This window comes from Microtus pennsylvanicus, chromosome 12 (genome assembly GCF_037038515.1).
Source record: "Microtus pennsylvanicus isolate mMicPen1 chromosome 12, mMicPen1.hap1, whole genome shotgun sequence".
Lineage (NCBI taxonomy): Eukaryota > Metazoa > Chordata > Mammalia > Rodentia > Cricetidae > Microtus > Microtus pennsylvanicus.
In genome coordinates, this window is record NC_134590.1 from 14,272,880 (window position 1) to 14,291,727 (window position 18,848).

The following is an 18,848-nucleotide window of genomic DNA, read 5'->3' on the forward strand; positions in this document are numbered from 1 at the left end:
TCCTGTCTAAAAATAGAGGAAGCAAAGAAGATTGAGCTTTATTCATTCTTCTGGAGAATGTCAGTTATTGAACACATCACCATGAGCTGCCTTAAGACTGTGGAGGTGATAATGAAATATAGTCAACCGGAACTTAGTAGAGGTATCTAGGCTGAGAAAAGCCACTACATAAAGGCCATCGAAGACGCAGGGACACAAGGACTGAAGTATAAGATGGTTAAATACAGAAAAACTTCCCAAGATCTGGGTGCTCCCATGTCCACTGTGGAGGACGAGGAGATATTGAAGATGACACAGGCAGAGACAAAGTGCAGGTAATGTCCTTGGTGCCTAGAGATAGAAGCATCTCTAGCTTTTCCTTCTTCCCTGTGGATTCTCAGACTTGGAGTCAGACTGCTGGTTCTGACTCTATAAGAATTCTTGTTTCTTCCAAGCTAGCTCTGAATTAGATTGAGACTAACTCTCCCCGAAGTCCTGTTGCCTCTGACAGGGCAAGAACTGCAGTGGCTTCAGGGTCAGGAGACCTCATTTCTCACAGCTGCCTCACTTGGTGCCTCCAGCTGTGCAGATTTAACAAGCCATGGCCGCACTTTTCCTTGGCTAACAAAGGCTCCAGGAGGCCAGAAATCCACAAAGGCTTCTTTAGGGTGATCTGGGGATGTGACTTAGTGGTAAAGTATACATTTAGTACATGTAAGCTTTGACTTCTAGCACTACAAAAACACAAGCAAAAAGTGTCTTGCAGGTTGTCAGATCAACATACAAGGGAGGTGATTAGGCCTAGCTACTGTTTCCTACTCTGAAAAACCAAGAAACTGAGCCTTGGGGCACATGCCAAGGAATTGTGAGACCCAATTCTGACTAAAAAGGCTCTTCAAAAGCCATTTCTCATAGTACATATTAAAACACTCCTTAGCATATTCTTTGAAAATATGGCAACACCTAGAATTTCATAATTATCATGACTCCTTTTATTTCAAAACTTCAATATATTAGCCGTTAAAGTGAGGCACATATATGTGATCTTCCTTAAATTATTGTATTGGCACACATTATAGTTAGGACACTGCTTTCACGTCGCCTAATTTACTAGGACACAAACAGGAACGGAAATAAGGAACAGAAACTTTAGATTATTTAGTCATTCATACTTTTATTTTTTCATAGTGATCTTTGCCAATTCCTAACAAAAATAAATAAAAACTAACAATAACTTGTAAATTACAGTCTCCTTCACTATTTTAAGGTACACAACTATCAAAGCTGATATTACCTACTAACAAATTGATACAATTCAGTTCTCCGACAACATTCATAGTCAAATAAGTTTTAGGTGAACGCAACTTTATGTTCCATTAGAATCTTTAAGAGAAACGTTATACCAGACTGGCTCTTCAGACTTACCAAGTGCAAGGACAGAGTGCAAAAGGACAAGCAGAAAATAAATACACTGTGTTCCATCCCACAGCATCGGGGGTGAAGAGCAGAGATCTCCTAGACATACATATTCTTCCAATAAAACTTCAAATGAACCCCAGAAATGGTGCCCATGCTCCTCTTCCTCCCATAGCATTAGAACACTTAGAAAAAAAATTGGGCAGCAAATAAAACTTTTAAAAAAAATCCGCAAAATAGAAATTGAAGCAAAAATGACAAGTTTGGCGGAATAAAATGATTTAAAGGAAATTTTACTGTTTTTATGACTGAAAGAAACAAAAATTAGACACTCGGGTGTGCCACATAATTGCTAGATACTTAATTAATTACCTTCTCTCAGCAGTTAAATTTATTTTGCTATCTTTTCAGGGACTTAAAAGTTAAATATTTGGCTTTCCCCGTGGTTTGATTTTTAACCGGGAGGGGAGGGTGAAAAGGTGGAAGAAAGCAGTAGAGTTGCGGTGTGGCATGGAGGCTTTGTGTAGCAAAAATCTCAGTTCTAAGACAAAATTGCAGAGTTGAGCACAGCGCATGAGGTCTTTGCTTACAGAGTGCATCTACTGGGTTATCTGATAGGTCTTGATGGGAGACTGTAGGGGATGCAGCTTTGCATCTGGAATTGCTATGTGTTCAATACAGGATGTGTCTAGCCTTGTCGATGTTCCTGCATGAGTATGTGTATGTGCAATATAATGAGAAATACGTGTGACACAGGAATTGATTGTACTCTTCTTATGGTCACTTAGCATAATCTTCACTAAAACAGTGACGTTTTCCAAACTTATGTTCACCCAAAACCTGTAATCTCGATCATACGATTTCATTAATAATATGTTTTTTATGGGACTACAGCTGTAGCCCAATGGTAGTGTTTGCCCAACATGTGTAAGGCTTTGAGTTTTATTCCCAGCTTTGAGATCAATATACATATACATATATATATATATATATATATATATATATATATATATCTTTCCTGAGATCTTTTTAAAAACATTTAAAGATATGCAAAGCTATTCCAAAGTTCTTGCATCAAATTCTGTGGTGTGGTGTGTTTGGAAATGCTCATAGAGGAGCAATATACCCATATCTAAGAGCTTTCTTTGGCATCTGTAAATTAACTGGCTCTATTCTAGCTCAGTTCTTGGTGAGCTTTAAACTTTCATCTGGAGAAGTCAAGGTCACTTAAAACAGGCCAGGTTTCTCTCTGTCCAGTTGGTACCAATGGGATTTAAAATGTCTTACTCAGGACCTTAGACTAGCTAAATAAAATGACAAAGAAATATACCTTTAAATATCACTGACCTTCATTTGCTTTTGTCTTCTTAGAAGTAAATATGTTGGCTAATGCAGAAATAAACAGCTGTAATTCTGCAAAGTGTGGCGCGGATGTATGCACAAGTGTGTGCACAGCAATGCAGTGTGCATTGCTTCCTTCATCTGCTGCTTTCCCACATAGCAAGGCGTGGGCTTCTGATGCGAGCTGTGTGAGCCTTCCAGGGTTTTCCATGAGTGGCTCCATAGGGCAGGAATGTTTTCTTCCCTTGCACTCTAGAGGTCAGAGGCAACTCATGGAGGCTTGGCTGCCCTACCACATGCCAGGAAAAAGGTGGAGGAAGAATAGACTCTCCCTGGCCTGGAATGTGCTCCAGAGAGATTCCACCTAAAATTGAGCCTTTGGTTAGGCAGCCTCCCAGGAAAGGCAAAGGTGTGCCGGCAGGGAATCCTGAGGCAACCACACAGAATAAGTGAGTGACTCACGAACAGAGACCTACAGGCCGGGAGCAGAGACTAACTTCTCTCTTTCCATAAATGCAAACAAATGACAGGGAGAGGGACCATGTTTTTAAAATGGAACTTTAAAATCTGAAATAAGGTATTTGCTGAACTAGTTGTCAGTGAAAATTCTCTTGAAACTAGGCATGGTAATATGGGCCTGTAATCCCAGAGCCAGGGAGGCTAAGGCAGGAGAATTACCATGAGTTTGGAGCCACTCTGATCAAAAGAGTGAAACTCTGGGTTAAAAAAGAAAAACAACAACAACAAAAACAAACAAACAAACAAAACCTCTTGAATATAAAATAAAAAGTACATTTCCATGTTAGACAAGATCTGACTAGCAACCCGCTATATTTTAAAATTATGATTAATTTGATTTGGGATTCTGATTTAATCCTATAACAATAAATAATCTAAAATGGAGTTCAAATTTTCTTCAAATGTGGCTTTTCTGATTGATATTCAAGAAGGACTTCACATTAATGATGTACTCTACATAAAAGGGATGCCCATGCTTCAGGTGGGTTAGCACAGGCCTTGTCCTTGGCCCCTCTAGGCACGTCTGAACCCAATAGCAGGGATGCTGAGGAGAGATCCTCTCCAGGATTCGTTGGCTCACGGGTGTGGTGTGAGGCACACAAGTTGTGTTTACCTCCCCTTATTACTGTTTTAATACATGAAGTAATGGTGTCAACCTCTGTGCCAAGCCATGATATAGTCAAATCAGTTGTCACAGATCTGAGAAGCAGAAAATAAATTATTTACACAATTGATTTGACCTTATTATTTAGGCCCACCGGAATGGCACTTGCAACAGGCTGGGCATTGCTGACTCTGAGCGTAGCTCCAGCTTACTGAGCTTTGATGCTTTTCAATAAAGCATTTCACTCAGGAAATTCTTACAAAAATATCAATTTTCTTTTGATATTAAATACTTTACATATAATATATTAACAAATAGTCTGTCAAAAATAAAACACTTTCCAAATACATTAAAAAATAAACAGTTATTGACCTAACACATGACCCAACATAAATATTATTAATAAAATGAAATATTGACATTAACCAGGCATGCTATGCATCCCAGTTCAAATCTTGATGGTGATGTTCAGACTTGTGGCACTGCGGGGTCTCCGGAAGTTACTCTCTCATATTCCTTCTTTGATTTATTACTTTTTCGATGTTTGTACCTAGAAAAACACCAGAAAGGAAATAGCACTGTAACTAACAGATATAAAAACAAACTCTAAAACAAATACATGGACTCCCAGGGCACATTAAGAACAGGCATCTGGTGGCATATGCCTTTAATCCCCAGCACTTGGGAGACAGATGCTCTGGAGACGGGTCTCTGAGTTCAAGGCCATCCTAGTCTACAGAGTGAGTTCCAGGGCAACCAAGGCTACACGGAGAAACCCTGCTTCAACAAACAAAAGGGGGAGGGCATCCGAAATGACCAGAGTGACTCTACTTAAGTCAAGCAATGGAAAATCGAGAGACCAAGAGGGCAATGTCCTGCAGCCCATCTGGTTTGGTAAGAAATGGACATGAAACAGTTAAAATGAAACTGTTTCCCCAAGGGCTTAATGTGAGAACAAAGCTGGGGATGACAGGAGAAGTTCTCCAGTATCTTTTTCTATCAGTTTCTCTCAGCAGTATTGAGTTCTGTTACATCTAATTAGATGCATATAACCTGAATGGGTCTACTAGTATACCTTAAATCTTCCCCAGGTTATATTTAAAACCCGATACAATGCAGAAGCTCTATGATACCTGTTAGAGTGTGTTTTTTAGGTTCGGAACAGATACTATTTTCAAATTCTAATTAGGAAGACATTGCCATTGGATGGCTATTTAGAACAAAATTTAGACAGTGTTTTTCAGAAAAGATTTCAACAAACAATGTGTACCAACTTCAAACTAAGAAATGTAAACTGGAAAGATTTTTGTGGGCACTATTAACTATTCAGACTGTTTCATAAATCCAGTCAAATTAAAAACCCTGACAATCTTTAGTTATATATCCTCTCATTTGCCATTTTGTGATAATATCACTGTAGGACAAGAATCCTAGTTATTACAGGATGACATTTTCAGTCTGTATTTTATAGAGAAATGAATATTTCCTATTTTGACCTTTATATGCATATAGGCAGGAAGTAAAGGTTAGCAATTTAATGAAGCCTGGGTGTAATGCAAAAGGGCACTTTTGTAAATACCACAGTGCAGATTCCATCTTGTGCCACTCATATTATGTTTAGATTTCAACCAGTTTGCAGGTCTGTTATTGGGTAGTTTAGAAATCAATGGCTAATAAAACAAACCAACTTACCATCTGCAGAAATAGTATATGGACCCAGCGGTGATGACAAAGAACAGGAGAATGAGAATCGCTGTCAGGGCGACGTATTCTTTGCTCAAGGGTTTGTGAACGGTGAGGAAGAAGTGTTCACACCGGAAACCAGTATAGCCCACGTCACATCTAAAGAATGCAAAGGAAATCAATTATTTTTAAATGAAGCCATGTTATGAGTTAGTGCTATAAGAACTAAGTCTTCACTTAGTGAAGAAACTAGCAAAAAAAATTTAAAGTTATAAAAATGAATTCAAAAATTGAACTCAGAGTTGGGTCAACATTAATAAAATGCCTCCACACAGCATGTAGGACAATCTGATGTGGCCACTAAGGTACTGGTCACCTAGGAGGGTTGAGTTTTATAATATGAGGTTTTCCTTCTAATTAGTAGAATTGATTCTTAAAACAATAGCTTATAGAGAAATCCAATAAAGGTTCAGTTGCCATTGTAGTGAGAGGGGAGGCATCTGAAGTTCCCCTCATTGTTCTGCACCCCAAATTATCTGTCCAGATTGAAATGTTATATTTACTTTCTAATATCAAAATCGTAATAAAGTTTTTTAATTGTATAAAAATAAAATACATTTCAACAGCCGGTAGAAATGTAGGAACTAAATACAGAAGGAGAGGACGGTGCAGACTCCAGGACCATCATCACGTGCTCACGTTACCTGCAGTAGTTTTCACTCATGTCCACCAGGTAGATGCACTGTCCGTGCAGGCAGAGGCCGTTCATGTCAGAGCTGCACTTGGTGATTGACACTTGAGCCACACGGGGATTGTCTTCCGTCTGAACTGTGACGAGAACGCAAAGTTCAATGACTTGTGTTACAGGGCTCTGAGTGCATGGCCATCCTTTAATAACAACAACAACCTCTGTACAACTTCAGCAGTCAGGTCAGAGGTCAGCAATGGAGAATTTGGGGGCTCTAGACATTACCCTACTTACTGCCTTTCCCCAACCTAAAAACAGACACCTGAACATGCAGCAGGCCCCCAAGCAATAAGCAAACAGCTTAACATAGAACAAACTGGAGGATTTAATATTCAAAAGACAGACATACAGACAGGTTGGAGTACTCTTTCCTGCCCAAGTAACACAACAACAAAAAGCAGAGCGGAGGGAGGTTGACAAAATTTCAGAAAGCTTAGTGATGGTGGACAAGAAAGAAGATAACCCAGGACAGCTCTTTGGCGTACGTATTCAGCTGAGACCAAAGCATAGAGCCTTCCCTTGGACCATGTTCCACTTGGGGAACAATGACTGCTCAGGGGTCACCATCAGTCACCTTTGTATTTCTACCTGAACACGATGCTGATTCACACCCAGCACTCCATAAACGGTTCCTGAACCCTAGGACTGACGTGGAACGAGAACATTTCTTCCTCTGACACGCTACAGCTGTGTACGAAACTTACACTTTCCTGTTCTTCATGGGAATCGTCCCCTCAAATACTCTCCAATGATGGCTCTATACTAATGGATTTTTCTTATTTTCTGTCTTTCTAAAACTCGATTTTTTAAAATCTATAACCGCATGTCTTATCTTTCTCCCCTTGTTCCTTCTTTGTGAAATTTCTCCTGATCTCTAGTTAACTATAAGGCTAAAAATGGAGAGAGCAGGTGCCCCTTCCTTCTGCTTCTTCAGCTTGTATTAATATTTACATTTTCTTTACAAATGTGAACATCTCTGATGCTGCTTCCATGTCCTCAGGCTTACCTAGAGCTGTGCAGTTGTCCTCGGACTCCCCTGGGATGCATGATGGAATCACGGTTGTGCTGATAACCCCTTGTAGAAGGCAGAAACCTAGTGATGGAAGATAAAATACATAATTAATGTATCAAGAAAAGCAACTGTCACTAAACTATGTATCATCGCTATCGGTTGAGATGTTCTGTTTTAAGAAGTTAATTCATCAGACTGATAACAGAAAATAATTTATGGAAACGTTCATATAATTGAAAACAGGTGATATCTCTTGTAAATAGATTTTAATTTACAAAATAAAGTCTAGATAAAATGAGAATATCGCTGCCCTTTTTTTGTTTGTGGGGATTAACTTTAGCATCCCCACAGATACCTAAGTTTGCAGCTGTTCAAATCCCTTTCCTAAACTGCTGTAGGATTTGCATATAATCTGAGTTTGTTTCCTAGTGGACCTTAAATCATTTCCAGATTACATCTAAAATCCAATACAATACAGGTGCTATGTGATACCTGTTATACTCTGTTGTTTAGGTTCGGTACCTACACTATTTTCAAATATTTTGAACCCATGGATACAGGCGGGCCATCTGTATGTCTTATCTAATAATAAAGAAGAAACTGGTGAGCCATGCCAAGCTGTACAAGCCCTAGCACCGATTGTCTGTCAGCACGGTGAAATTGAAACAACTGTCTCATTCGGCAAAAAGATGAAGGTTGGAAATTAGGTATCAGAATGACTCAAGTCACTTCTGAATTGTGCAGGAAACATGATAAGAAGAGTCTTCTAATGAGATGCCTGGTTATGCAATAGTATTTTGCCTCCCCTGTTTAATCTTTGAGTATTTGCACTTCAAACTTCTTCCTGGCTTGTAGAAGTTACTATTACATAGTCAACGCCTGTGTTGGAGGGAGGAGCAGCAGCAGCAATTGATAAGCCTCAGTCACAAACCAGGCAGAGGCATTATTCTCTTCATCTTACCCATGCTATCAGTGATGCTAAGGGAGACATTGCTACCTCTATCAGACATTTTAAAAAACCTCCTGAGCACGAAGAATTTAAATAACTTCTCCCAATGACACACATTAAATGGGTCACATGACAGAATTTGGAAATGGGTAATGATACTTGACTATAATGAACACCACATGGAGCACATCAGGCTAGCGTCACAGATAAGCAAAAGGATGGTAAAAAATATAATCGTGTGAGAAAACTTGATTTACACTAGTTGGACACAAAACTCACTTCCCCAATTCTCAATTTTTCTTACAGAGTTTTAGAGAGACTGAAATGGATTTTTCCCCAGAAATGCCTAATGTATCCGAGATTCCCATAAATATACCCGACAGGCAACTTCTAGCCTGTAGTTTTAATTAACTATCCAGTTAGTGCCCTCTACTGGTTTACAGCAAGAGTATAAATTTCTATAAATGGGCATTTAAATGCATCATTTAATTTATATGTTAAAAAATAGATTTTTTTTTCTTCATCAGAGGATCTTTGAACTTACCAACCAAATTGCCAATGGGGATATTCTAAACAACAAGGCACAGATCAATAACCTCAGCTTCATGGTTTCTGGTGCCATTTTTCAAACTTGACACAACAATCCTGTTTATGTTAAAGACTTGTATATACTCTAGATGGGACCAGATTGTGCGAATTACACGTCTTATACAACACCACTTATCAAGGTACCATAGAAGACAAGACCTAAGGCATCCGTTTCATATTCTTTCGGTGGTTTGAAACCACTGAAAGTTCTAGAAGCATCCTTCCCCCTGTCCCATTTCTCTGTGCACCATAAATTGCTTTATAAACCAAAATTAATGTTTCTTAAATGACCAAAAAGAAAACTGATGTCTGAATTTCACTGTCAGTTAAACAGAGATGCAAACTGTTTTCCATGTAATTGAGGCTGGAGATGTGTGATTTGGAGGAGGACCAGGATTCGAGTCCACATTAGTTTTGTTCTCCTTCTCAGTAGAGTTTCGCCATGCAATGTACTGAAGAATTAAACGATTTAACCTAGACAGTCTTTTCAGCACAAACTGGGCTTCTGGTTGAACATGATTTTATCCTTGACACACGCACACCCCACCTCCAACCCTGCACCCCCACTTCCCCACCCCGCTCAGTTCTCACGTGTACTTCATTAGTCAACAAAAATACTGGAGGAGGCATTTCAAATCTCTCTCTAGGAAAGCACTTTTGAGTGTGCAGGGGTGTGACATGGGGGGACACTAGTTTCTCTGTCCAAGCCCTATTATCCATTATCCTCTATTTAGAAGTCACACAGGGCAGACAAGGTGCTGATGTCAAGAGGAGCATTTCCTGCTTAAAATTTCTTTCAGCTGCGACCCGCCCCTGCTGTAGGCTGCTGCTGATTGCAGCTGGGGCTGTTTAGTGTTTGGCTGTTGTTTGTTAAGGTTTTAAGAAATTGTTTGTCTTCCATCATAAGCTCCTAGTTGCTTGGGCCACAGGTGAAATATTTGTCTTTGTAGATTACGGAATGTTCAGCCCAGGGTGTGCCTCTGTGAACACTGGCCTCTCCTGGCCTGTGATGTCTGCGTGGGGCTTAGGGCAGTTTCTGTGAGACTCGCTAGGAGAATATTTTGCAGATGAAATCGTACATAATCATACTAAAGCGTGGGATCGCACTCAGTCATAGACATGTAAGAGCAGTGAACAGCAGAAACGGGTCTAGATCATCTATCTCAGTAGACCACTGAACTGATTTAAAGCAGGGTTTCCTCGCTGGTCTCCAGCTGTGGCTGCCACAAGGCTTTGGCAGCTGGAACAGAGGAGTAAATGCGGCGATTAGAAGGTGGGATAGCCCACCGCAGAGGACTGTCATAGCCTTACCTGTTGCCTTTGCAAAACTTTTTAACCATTGAGAACTGGACCTAGAGCATCGCCCATACTGGGCAAGCATTCCATCATGAAGCTACAGCCCCAGCCAGCAGTCACAGGTGCAAAGAATAAGTCGCGGCATCCTATCTGCTCAGTTTCTCATCAGTCTTACGATTTTCGTTGATATAAACTAGTATAACAATCTATGGTTCAATTGGAAATGCTTTATTTAAGTTTTTGATCCCTTACAAGGATTCCTGCTAATAAAGTATTTCACTAGGTTAATATATTAATTTTTTGATAATATCTGTGGCAAAATCTGATGTGGTGACAACATTGACACTGGTTGCTAAGATCCCGAGAAAGTCCCTGCAAAGTGATATGGGTAGATGGCCCATGAAACTGGTGCTCAGAATTTCAGCTTCACTCTGAAAAGCAAAGACCAACATCACTTCAGGAGCTATTATCTGGGTCACAGCTCCAAGTAGGTTAAAGAATGTGATGTCCCTGTTCATCCCTCCCTTCACCTTGTGGTGGTTACCTTTTAGTGAAATCTCAGATACGCCAGCAGGAAGTGGAGCCACTGACTCACAGGATGCAATTCGCCTCTTCCCCATGAGTCAGGCAGGGCCCAACCTACACCCTTGAGCAATGATGGGGACCCTGCGTGTGTGCGTGGGAGAGTCTGAGAACGCTCACCGGAATGGGGATAACCCTGACTGCCACCGGCCCTGGAGTGCTGGGACCTGTTGCCCAACATCAAGCAGAATACCAGACACAGAAAAATGTCCTCCAGTTTCTTCTGACCCGCTTCCTAGTGATGACACTGGGGAGCGGGGGACAGGGGTGGGTGATCATCTAGAAGGCCAATAGAGAGGAAGTGGGGATTCCGTGACTGGAAGAGAAAACCATTCCCAGGCCTCAGGCAGAAGAAAACATAGCTTCTATAGAAAACAATCACGCAAATAAAAACAGGACAAAATAAATGATGTTAATGAATGAGAGGTGTTCCCCTTTTTTCCCCAATGAAATCTTTCAGAAGATTTAGACCAGAACAGCAAACTCACTATGAATCACGGTATTTGTCTGGCTCAAACAGGTAGCCGAATCCGCTATGAAACCCTCCCCAGGATCATACTCGCTGACCTGCTCTGGAACTGTTGGGTTTTATGCCTTCTTCCAGGGTATGACTATAGGACTTTTTGGTAACAGTCAACTATTGTATCACTTGCGCTTCGAAGACGTGAAGAGAGTGAAGGAACTATTTTGTTGTTGTTTTAATTTCACGGTTTGATAATGCCTTGCTTTTTCTTGCTTAAAATAACAAAAATATGTTGAATTGGGTCATGAAAAGATCTGCTTCCTATACTTTTAAGTAACAATCTGTATTTCAGACAAAATGTGTATGTATATGTATGTGTGTGTGTATATATATATGTGTGTATATGATGTGTTATATGTGTGTGTATGTATGTATACACATATGTGTGTATACATATATTTTATAGCCTTGTTTTATACAATCACTCTAGTCCTACAATTTTTAATTGTTAACCTTATATTTAAGCATCATTTAATCTAAATGTAAAAAAAAATTCTATACTTGAGATAAAACAGCCCAAGAGATTGATATGATACAAACATCTAAATATTTCCTTTAATTTTGAGTTTTAAAAGATCCAAGAAATTTTCTTGGCAAGTGTCAAAGAAATATTTAATATACCATTTTCTAACTTTATACATTAATTTTTGTTGCATAGTTTCTGTAGGAACTGTAAACCACACTTTTAAAGTGTTTATGTATTTGACTTATTATATGATACACTAAAGTGATTCAAGCTGAGAATGAGTTTAAACACAAAGGAAAAATCAAGTGTTTTGCATGGTACTTAGTGGATATCTCATTCATAATGGAAGTGTTTCCATTAGGCAAGGAAATACGGGGAACTGGTGGATAGGGCGTAAAATATTAATCTTGCTGTTTAGGAGTTTTATGGCTTAGAGTTCCAAAGATGGGACATGGTTCTCCTAAGAGTCGGAAATGAATCTATAGAGTACTATTTTAATTATATTGGGATTTTCTCCTTGAGATAATCTAACATGGGAAGACTCTTTACAACCTTTTGCAAACGTACTTCCTCCCATCTTGCTTCTACCATCATTGATTCAGACCAGAGATGTAAATCCTTATTTTGAAAGAGAAACCTCATGAAGGATCAACAGCAGCATTCTAGTGTCTGTCATTTGCTGTCGTTTTATTGTAGTGACAGTGATGACCGAAGCTTTGAATATTTCATGACGTTTTTAGAAGCATGCTAACCAACTTTGCCAAGCATGAATCTTTTCTCAAGGATAAAATTTTAATGGGTGAACACACAGAGACATGCACACCAACATGCACAGTTACATCCACACATACAAGCAGAGAAGAGAAGAAGGGAGCATGCACGGACACACAGAATGACTATTCACAAAGTCATTTAAACACACTTTGATGCAGTCTTAGAAGATAAGTTCTTTGCATGTAACTCAGGTTGGCCTCAATCTTTCAAACGTCCTACCCTAGTCTATCAATTCCTAGGAATACAGGAATGTACTATTGTATCTAGTCATGAAAGGGTCCTTTACACAATCTTGAAGGTATTCATTTTTACCCAGAGAATCTACCTAATATAAGTATATATTGGAAGATGCTGAAGACTCCGCCCTCATGAAGATGCAGTTTGTGAATGCAAGGTCTAGATTCACATTGAAGAACTTGATTTCAATAAGAGGCACATGCACAAGAAGGGTTTAGCTAGAAGGGGAGGAAGGCAGTTCACCCCATGCTGCTTTCTAGTTGATTACAAGTATGGGATGATATTTAATTAACACATGTCTACTGAGCACTTTCTATTCCTGAGACTTTGAGCAAGATGGAGAAAGAAAGAGACATAGTTCCCGGCCTTTACAGATTCAGTGGAGTTCCGTTCCTAGGATTAAGACAAAGAAAGCAGAGAGACACGAGGAATGCTAAGTACTAAGAGAAAACATACCAAGTTTGCAGGATCTTTCCATGTGCAGAAAGCAGTGAGGACAGAAGGGTTATGGCAATTGTGAGTGAAGGCACAAAGGAAAGCCTCAGTGACTGGATTACAGTCTAGAGGTCATGCATGACCTATATCTATGTTTGGGGTCTGGGGAATACACATCCAGGCAGAGTAAAGGAAGATAGAAGGAGCCTGTGACACCTATTTGAAAGCCAAATGAGATATTGTGTATGTGGAAACCTTTGACATATTCCAAGGAAGCAATATGGAATGAAAAATGGAAAATCGGGGAATTGTTATTAGAGACAGGCAGAAACGGTCAAGAAAAGAGAAAAATAAGTTGGCAGAAAGGGGTAACTTTAGCATTGTGGAAGGGCAGGGGTGTAACAGGAAGAGCAGGGGAATAGCTGTGCCATGACTGAAGAAAGCTCTCAGAGGCCCTGTGTGAATGGGATTCAAGTGCCACTAAAACCAGCAATAGACATTGCTAAGCTGATGGGTTTTGCGGTGCCGACATCAAACAGATAATTGCTCAAGCGCTCTATCACGACACTCTCAAAGGTGACTTTTAAAACACTGAAGTTGGTAACTAGATTGGCACTATCTATAAAAGTTCTTTGTCTTTAATTCAACCTGTGAATCATGGGTGACAATAAAAAATATATTAGATTAGTGGTTCTCAACCGGGACCAATTTTATCAGCCAAGGATGTTTGACAAGGTCTAGAGGGGCTTATGATTATCACAGTAGGAGGTGCTACTGACATCTAGCAGGTAGCATCCTGGTTTGCTGCCAAACACCCTGCAATGCTCAGGACAACCTACCACAGAGAATTAGCCCATCCATGTCTGTAGTGTAAGTATCAAAAATCCTTCACCAGACTCCCCAGATACAGGCTCCAGCTCTAGCTCGGTTCGTTTTATCCCCATACTAAGAATTGCCTTATCCCTAGAAACAGAGAGCAGGGAGTGAGGTCAGATGTGTGGATTAGATTGCCCCTCACTCTCCTATTGACTGTCATCATCCAGTCTTATCCCTGCTCAATTCCCCCTTCTTCATTCCCTCACTGCTTCTTCCCTCCTCTCTCTCTCTCTCTCTCTCTCTCTCTCTCTCTCTCTCTCTCTCTCTCCTTACTCTCTCCCGCTCCACACTTACACTCCTAGTACAGTTTAGGTGAAGTTGGGTAGGCATATTCTCAGTAATAAAGTCTATAACAGAGAAACAGGGAGACAAGGAATGGGAGGTTATACTAGACTTAATCTCAACATATCTTCTGTCTCAGGTACATATCTAAAGAATCACTGGTTATAGCAAACTATAGTGCTGAGAACTGGATAAGACTTCAGTCTAATTGTGAACCCAACCACCACCGATATCTACCATAACCTGTTACTTCCATCATGTCCCCACTAATCCTGTTCAGACAGAGACTTAGTATGAGGTATGATGAGCACAGCACCAGAGGAGCAGGTGTGTACGAAGGCAGCACGTGTCCTTCATCACTGAGCCCGTCAATTAGAATCTATAAAGTTCTGATGCACAATAAATGTGTATGTGCACACAAGCTTGTGTGTCAATAATTTTCATATCTCATATTCACAATTTTGACCTCAGAGGCTACGCGCTAACATTTTTTTTCAGGGGCAGACATCAGATGATCTTGGATATTAGAAATTGTATGCTAGTTAATTAAATGATTACTTTAAGAGAGAATGTAACTGAGCCTTTGACTACTTTGTAACTAGACACCCAGACTTACAAAACTGTATTGCCAGAGGACACTGATTACCTCTTTTTTTTCCCCCCGAATGTTCCAGGATTGCACTTTGGTACCAAGGTGATGGCTGTCGGGGAGCCTTCCCATTGTCTTTCAGGTCAATGTTCCTAACAGCAGTTGTGGCCATATTAATGGACAATTTGCATACGCCTATATTTAGAATGCAAATGAGGAGGCCACACCTGCATTTCCAGTCTCCTTAGAAAGAACTCTTCACATCTGCATCCCTTCTCAGGAAATGCACAAAACTGAGCAGGAAAAAAAAATCCACAATTGCACAAAGACCATCTCTTCTTGCCTACCTTCCTTAGTATATGTTTTGGAAAGTAAGAGGTAAAAGACCAGTCAGCGTTGATGGCTACTTCATAGTGAAGCGCATATCTAAGAATTCTGTGAGAAAATATGAATATTATGTAAAAAAACATGGACCTTCTCAGCTCAGGTTAAAAGGATAGACAAGTGTTTTTTTCTGCTTGGTTCTGCACCAGGAGGAGTCAGCAAGCTCACTCAGAAGTGCAAGCTGTGCTTATGACAGGTTCCAAGCCTTGGGCATCCCTAGTCAACTCCGGAGTTTCTCTGCTACTTCCTGCCATTCTGATTATTCCCACGAACCTTTGGACCACTGGCTGCTTACACCTCCTAAAGAGTGACCTTAACATTTGATTTTGCCCCCAGTCTCGAAGTCTTTGTAAGGTAATTGATTTCTCTGATTCTTAGTGTCTTCCATCATATCTGTCTTATTCCATGATTTTTTTAGGGTAAAATGAAGTGATTAGGGTTGAAAATGCTGAACACAAAATGTGACTGGCCCACAGCAACTATTTGGGAATAGCTAGCTTTTGTCCCTCCTCCTGGATTTGGACTCCAGCACTGAACTAGACACTCCAATTATCTAAGCTGCCCATGTGGCAAGACAATGCAGAAGACACCTGGGGTGCCGAGGTCAAAACCCAGACGCGGGAGAGTTGTCAGCGTACTTTCTGCCCAGGTGTGTCTTCTCGGGTCATGCCAAGAGTCGGGGCGATAATACACTCTCATGCCAACAGAAGGCAAGCCCATTGTCTCACTGAAATTCTGCTTCTCATCTTTTCAAGAAAGACCATTTCCTCTGCTTAATTCTCTCACCATGTAGTGGAGCCAGAGCAAATTTTTTTCACTCGTAAGTAGCCTCCCAAACCCATTCGGATCAAGCATCCCTATACATAACCGCAGAGCTCAAAATGAAAACACCTCTTCCTCTCTCTAGAACAATCACAAGGTCAGAAGGGTAATTCAGCTGTAAAATTACAGATTATTAATAAAAGCACCCCTAACTGGGCTATTTCCATCTTTTACGTTAATGTTCCTTTAACTATAACTGCTTAGACCTTCGCTCTCGCAGCTTTATCATCTATTTTGTAAGGGAACTTGGGTCAGTTTCCTCTTGCATAAAACAAGAGCATTGATATCAAACACTTACAAAAGGTAATAGCAGTTGGATGACTGGGAGTAGCTACTCGAAACTTTGTGCATTGGGAATAGATGGTAGAACTTTACTCTCATAATCATAAACTCATAGACATTCCACAAAAGCAATAAAAGGACACTTAAATCTAAAATATCACTTTCCTTTGAGGGACAAAGTCTGAGATAGCTAGGCAATCTTTTCTTTGGGGAAGGGAGATCACAGATTCCGACATTATAAGTGACCTTGCTTTTATTGTTTTTTCCTATATGCTTTGGAGTCAAACAATAAGACCTGCATACCAGACTAGAGTGATACACCGTAGAACTTCCAACAGGAACTTTTCTAGTGGCCAGAAGTATCTCAACAGACTGGGAAAACAGAAACTGACCTAGCTCATTTGGAAATGGGCTTGGCCGCTGATGAAATCGGTGAACTATAATTAAGCACTGCAATAAAGAGCTAAGCACTTTCATGACAACAAAAACACACACAACACACACGCACTAGGTGGGTAGCAACAGGTTATTCAGAGGCTCTCGCTGTCTCGCATTAGAATATTCACCGAGGTGCACAGAACAGACACTTGCATTGTTCTGAAACACCTTGCAGGTGGAAAAAAGAAAAGAAAACCCACTACACCATTGTGACCTTTAGGTTCATTTCTAACTCGAGGAAGACGGCCACCCTTCTGGGTTTATCCTTCTCACAGAGACCTCAAAGCAAAGGGCAAAGCGGCATTGTTTACGGTGACTCTTCTGGCAAGACATTCTCAGTTCTGTTTTGGCAGAAACCACAGATCCAGTTTCTACTTGGGTTCTTGCATTTAGACGTGTAAGCTCCAACTATGCATAGCACGCACTCATTAGGGCTCCCAACCCCTGTAAGGCATGTCGAAATAATAATTTAACTGTCACATCCTGCACAGATAAATGTGTCTTAGGAGAATTTGTCTCACTGCAAGTTCAGGAAGAAGGTGAGACCGGCAACGTTTTACTTCCTTATTAAAATGTTCGTGTATTGGGAAAGTTCATATCTAACTCTAAAACCATCTGGCATTTAAGAAATTAGGGGAAAGGGATTAAATAAGATAAAGCAAAAATGAGAATTTTACAATGGGATCTCCCTGACTCTTGAGCCCCTGTCCCCAAGAACTAACTCATCTCAAGCAAGCAAACTACCAATAAAGGAGAAACCGCCTTTCTAAATTAGAAGCTTCTGGCAGGTAGCCTGAAGCATCGCTTGCCTGAATCCCCTGGGAAGGTAGGTACTGCTCGGGGAGCTGCAGGTGAAAGTCTGGTGGCAGCTTCCTTCTGGACCCGCTAGGGTCTCTGGGGCTCCAGCACCCTGCAGGCACACACACAAGCACACATCCCAGAGGCCCCTGGTTGTAAGCAGCATCCTTTGTGCAAAGGTTTCTAGTGGGTTAGGGCTGAGCCAATCTCTCTACCTGCCCGGCTCCAAGAAAGTAAATCATTATCTATCAGAGGTGCTTTCCATACCTTTGCTGTTCTAGTACCACAGCATTTTCAAAAGAAGAAAGGAAGAAAGAAAGAAAGAAAGAAAGAAAGAAAACCTTTTCAACTTCCTTTTTATATTTTGCCCAGTAAAAGAGAGATTAATTCACACAGAATATATACCTATAGTGAATTTATCAATGAAATGCAGTTTTGACATCCATCCATCCCCCACCTCTCCAGTCTCGCCAGCGAGACATCCTCTCAACACGGAGTGCATTTGAACCTGGTGGACAACTCCGTACTTGTCCTATGACAAATGCACGGGGCTGTTCCCTTCTCCTCTTTGAGACTGCGAGGGCTTACCCAGGCAGAGCAGCGCCATGAATTGAGCGGCAGAGAGCGTCTCCATCCTCCTCCCTCTGGGCAGTTTGCAGAGTCGGGGGCGGGCGGGCGGGCGAGCAGGAGCCAGGAGCCTGCGGCTGAGCTGGATGGAGTTGGGCTGACCCAGGAGCCGGCTGGAGCCGACCAAGTCGCTGTGACTGCGCCGCCAGGCAAGTGAGCTCAACTGCCTGGGTTGGTGACCTTTATAAGCCTGGGGAGGCGCCGCAGCCCGTGAGGACTTACTAGCGGATTGTCCAGGGTTTCCTAATTCGGGCTCCCGGGGGAGGAGTGGTGGCCGGCTAAGGACTGGCCAGATGTCATCCTCCCTCTCAGCAACACCTGAGAGGAGGGTTTGAGGAATGAATGTCCTTCTAGTGTGCCTGGGACTACTCCCCAAATTTTTCCATCCTCCCTGTCTTCGGACTCAGGCGTGAGCAGGTGGGGAGCTTGGACCAGATGATTGGTTCACTTCATGGGGTCATCTGCCGGGTAGTGGGTGGCTTTAGGTGCTGTGGGTGACTGTTGCAGTCAGGGCTGGTGTTTCCAGCACATAGTTTTGGAGAGCTGCCTGTGTGACTTGCCCATTTAGGGCCGGAATAACTCCCTGTTTGGGAACATA

The 18,848-nt window shown here is 41.2% G+C and overlaps 1 protein-coding gene across 1 annotated transcript; it reads right to left on the reverse strand.

The window, feature by feature from the left end:
• Positions 1–2,469: 2,469 nt before the first annotated feature.
• Positions 2,470–18,287, reverse strand: Ereg (epiregulin). The gene is made up of 5 exons (XM_075942942.1): positions 18,212–18,287; positions 7,297–7,383; positions 6,247–6,370; positions 5,552–5,701; positions 2,470–4,409 (listed from the first exon to the last, which is right to left on the reverse strand). The coding sequence occupies exons 1-5, from the start codon at positions 18,255–18,257 to the stop codon at positions 4,328–4,330; spliced, it is 489 nt and encodes a 162-aa protein (XP_075799057.1). The 5' UTR covers positions 18,258–18,287; the 3' UTR covers positions 2,470–4,327.
• Positions 18,288–18,848: the final 561 nt, after the last annotated feature.